This window comes from Otolemur garnettii, unplaced genomic scaffold (assembly GCF_000181295.1).
Source record: "Otolemur garnettii isolate 467f Iridium unplaced genomic scaffold, OtoGar3 scaffold00190, whole genome shotgun sequence".
Taxonomy (NCBI): Eukaryota; Metazoa; Chordata; class Mammalia; order Primates; family Galagidae; genus Otolemur; species Otolemur garnettii.
Window position 1 is genome coordinate 370,827 of NW_003852585.1, and position 3,643 is coordinate 374,469.

Sequence of the window (3,643 nt, forward strand, 5' to 3'; positions counted from 1 at the left end):
CTAATGACCTCATTTTACCGTATCTCTCTCTCTCTCTCTTTTTTTTTGCAGTTTTTGGCCAGGGCTGGGTTTGAACCCACCACCTCTGGTATATGGGGTCTGTGCCCTACTCCACTGAGCCACAGGCAAAGGCCCTATCTCCAAATACAGTCAATCTGAGATACTGTGGACTAGGACTTCAACATATGAATTCTAAGAGCAGACACAAGTCTGTACATAATATCAGGGATATAGTCCTAACTCTGTTGCTTAATAGCCATGTAGTCATGGAAAAATCACCAAGCCCTGTGAGCCTCAGGTTCTTCATCTGAAAAATGGGTTTGATAAGGTCTGTCTTACAGGACTGTTGGAATGTGTGCCATGTACTTAAAGCACCTGATATGGTGTCTGGACTATATTAGATCTTTAAAGATTGGCAGTTATTTGTATTACTATTCGGACCTGAGATCCTACTATACGTTTCTGTGAGGATTTTGTTGTTGCTAGTGATGTTATTATCTAGGAGACCTCAGAGTATGCACCACAATAGTACAAGGAATACCAATTCAGCCACAATTGTTGCTTCATCAATAAAACTCAGTAAAACATCCCTCCTAGATGATTTATTTTTTTAATTTGGCCCTGCAGAATCCTCCCCAGCTGAATACAGCTCAGAATTCCTGGAATTCGAGTCAAAGACCAACTCCTTCCCTCCATCCCAGCTGCTTTTCCATTCAAACCAGTATTTTCATTCATTTCATCACCACACCCAATCTAAGCCCCTAAAAATGGCCAAACTGCACTTGAGATAACTTAATTAAAATGTCATTTTAATAGTTCTGGATCTCCCAGCCAGGCAGACGAGTACCCGTTCTGTGGCTTCGAGCCTCACTTGTGTGGGCAATTTACCCTTCTCTCTCAGGAAATCCCTGCCGACAACGGGCATCAATCACCCAGTTCTTGCAACGTACCCCCATCAAACCTCTAGCCCTTGCTTAGAGGTGTCCAAAGTACATAAAGGTAACCTAATTGAAACGTTTCTCTGTTGGAGTCATCTGACTTCCAGGCATTGGTTCACAGGCTTATTTATGAGAAATCCTTATTTCTCAGGAAATCCCTGCAGATGGGAATCAGTCACTTGGTTCTTAACTGGGACAAGAGTGCAGGATGTCCACACCTGCCCCAGGTGGACGTTCCTCTGCTTTAGCCACCATCGACATGGAACTGCTCAGGGCAGTTTTCTATTCCCCACTTTACTCTCAGCCCTAAGTCATGAGTCACACCATCCAAGAGTATGCCCCTGGCACCCCCCAGCTCTTTACAACCCACTCCCACAGAGGGAACTGCGGTTTTCCAAAGTCCCCAAACCACCCAGGCTCAGGGCATTCACTCCCCATTGCTCTCACCAGAAGCTCCACATCCTCAGCTTTTCACCTACTTGTCCTTTAGGACATAGGGGACATCTCACCACCCTTGTTATGTGACTGCATCTCCTAGACTCCCTAATTCTATGGATGAGGGTGGGCCTGACTTATCCTGGTGTCTCCATTAACCTAGGGCCTTCCAAAGAGCAGATACCTGATGAATATTTGGGGAACAAATAGGGTGGGGGTCTTAAATTTATTTAGCTTAAATTTCTCCTATATTGGTCAACTGCGGTGGCTCATGCTTGTAATTCCAGCATTCTGGGAGGTGGATTGCTTGATCATAGGAGTTCCAAACCAAGACCCCATCTCTAAAAATAGCCAGGTGTTAGGGAGGGTACCTGTAGTCCTAGATACTCTGGAGGCTGAGGCAAGAGGATTACTTGAGCCCCGCAGTTTGAGTTTGCTGTGAGCTATGATGATGCCATGGCACTCTATCAAGGGTGACGAAGTTAAGACTGTCTCAAAAAAAAAAAAAAAATCTCCTACATTCTCAAAAAAGTCAAGCAAATTCACTATACATGAACACGTATGTATTAGTTTTATTGTAAAGCAGGTAAAATGGGATAAGATGCCAAGAAATAACTGTCTTTAAAGTTTATTTCTCTATTTCACAACTCCATATATTTGAATGCAAAGTTTTCACATTTTCAAGAAAATTCCTGTTCCAAAGAAATTCCAATTCTAATCTTTTCCAAGCAACAAAACAAAATGAAAGCCTTCCTAATTTGTTTTATAAAAGAGCAAGTTCATACTTTTGATGAGCAAAATTACATTGTGATCAACATCATTCACCAACTCAAAACAAAATTTGAAAAATTCCGAAAGGAAAATTAAGATCATTTGTTTTTCTAAACATCAATTTCTAAGTCACCCAAATGTAACAGAAACACAAGGAGGTTATGCACTGGTGATTTCCCCAACATTCTCAGCCCCCCCCCCCAACTATTCTCTTCAAACATAGGGTAAAGAAACAACTAATTTCACACAGCTGGGAGAAACTACGAGAAAGGGCCCTGGTCATACACTGGCCCTGCCCCTGCAGCTACGTTGGCTGCAACTCTTACCCATGCTCTCCTTTCCTCATCTCTTAAAGCCTCTTCATACAGGCGTGGGAAGGACCTGGGATCGTGCCCATTGATCCTGGCCACATACTCCAGGACTTTCATCTTGGTGGTTTCAGCATGGGCCCGGGGACCCCACAGGAACTCATAGCGCGCAGGATCGCTCTGGGGCACCTGCTGGTACACCAGGTAACCTTCCTGCACCCAGTGGTGGGTGATGAGCTTCCGGGGCTCCCCATAGATGAAGTGCTCCCACCCATCATGCACCCCCATCATACTCAACGCTTCCCAGATGACCTCTTCTCGGGCGCAATCACCCTCCAAGAAGATCAAGCCCATGATGATTATCAGGAGGCCAACCTTGGGCAGGCTATGGAAATCATTCAGCATCTCATCATAACTAAGGCCCAGGGCAGTGACAAGGACATAGCAGTGGTTGGCAGGATCAACTTCCTTCACGTCGACACCAAAGACCAGCTGCATGCACTCAGAGGCTTCCTTGAAGATCTCAGGAAAGTGATCTCCATATTCTTGGATGACAATACTCAGCATTTCATCCTTGGTGATTGGCTCCTTGATTCGATACTTGAGGAGCAGGAAATGAACCAAATTAGACATCTTCTCTTCTAAGGTGCGTCGCAGCAAGGGCTCCAGGTTTGCTGGCTCCTGCAAAGTGCTTGGCTCTCCCTCTTGCCTGCTGGAGCTCTCATCATACTGGCTCCCTGGAGGGGAAGCCAGACCAGTGGGCAAGGAGGAGGCTCCCTGAGGACTCTGGGGAGGACTCGATGCTGCAGCAGCTGGCATCTCCTCCGGTATGCCTGGGATTACAGCAGAGGCGGTGGCAGCTGCTGCCGCCTCCTCCTGAGCCCTTTGACCCTGTGCAGCCACCAGACTCTGCAGGACTTCCTCAAGTGTGCGGCGCTTATTCCTCTGACAGCGGTGAGACATGATAGCACTGGTCAGGGACAGCAAGCAGGACTGCAAGCAGGAGCTAGGTGATGGGGACACACAAGGCTGGGGAGAGAGGGATTGTGTCAGTGATTTTAGATGGTGCTCAGGGGTTCCCATCCTCCTGATTGGCCTGTCCCCTGAGCACCTGCAAGACCAAGTGGGATGGCTCCTTGAGGGTAGCAGGCCAGCAGAGTGTGAGGCTCCAGGGCTGACAGTGAGTGGGTG

At 46.9% G+C, this 3,643-nt stretch overlaps 1 protein-coding gene across 1 annotated transcript; it reads right to left on the bottom strand.

The window, feature by feature from the left end:
- Positions 1-2,404: 2,404 nt before the first annotated feature.
- LOC100966314 (melanoma-associated antigen 8-like) lies at positions 2,405-3,415 on the bottom strand. The gene has a single exon (XM_003800944.1). The coding sequence runs from the start codon at positions 3,413-3,415 to the stop codon at positions 2,405-2,407; it is 1,011 nt and encodes a 336-aa protein (XP_003800992.1).
- Between the last annotated feature and the right edge of the window lie 228 nt (positions 3,416-3,643).

What these genes read in the sequence shown, in the direction of transcription:
- LOC100966314 (XM_003800944.1), bottom strand. Translation starts at nt 3,415, where the DNA reads ATGTCTCACCGCTGTCAGAGGAATAAGCGCCGCACACTTGAGGAAGTC.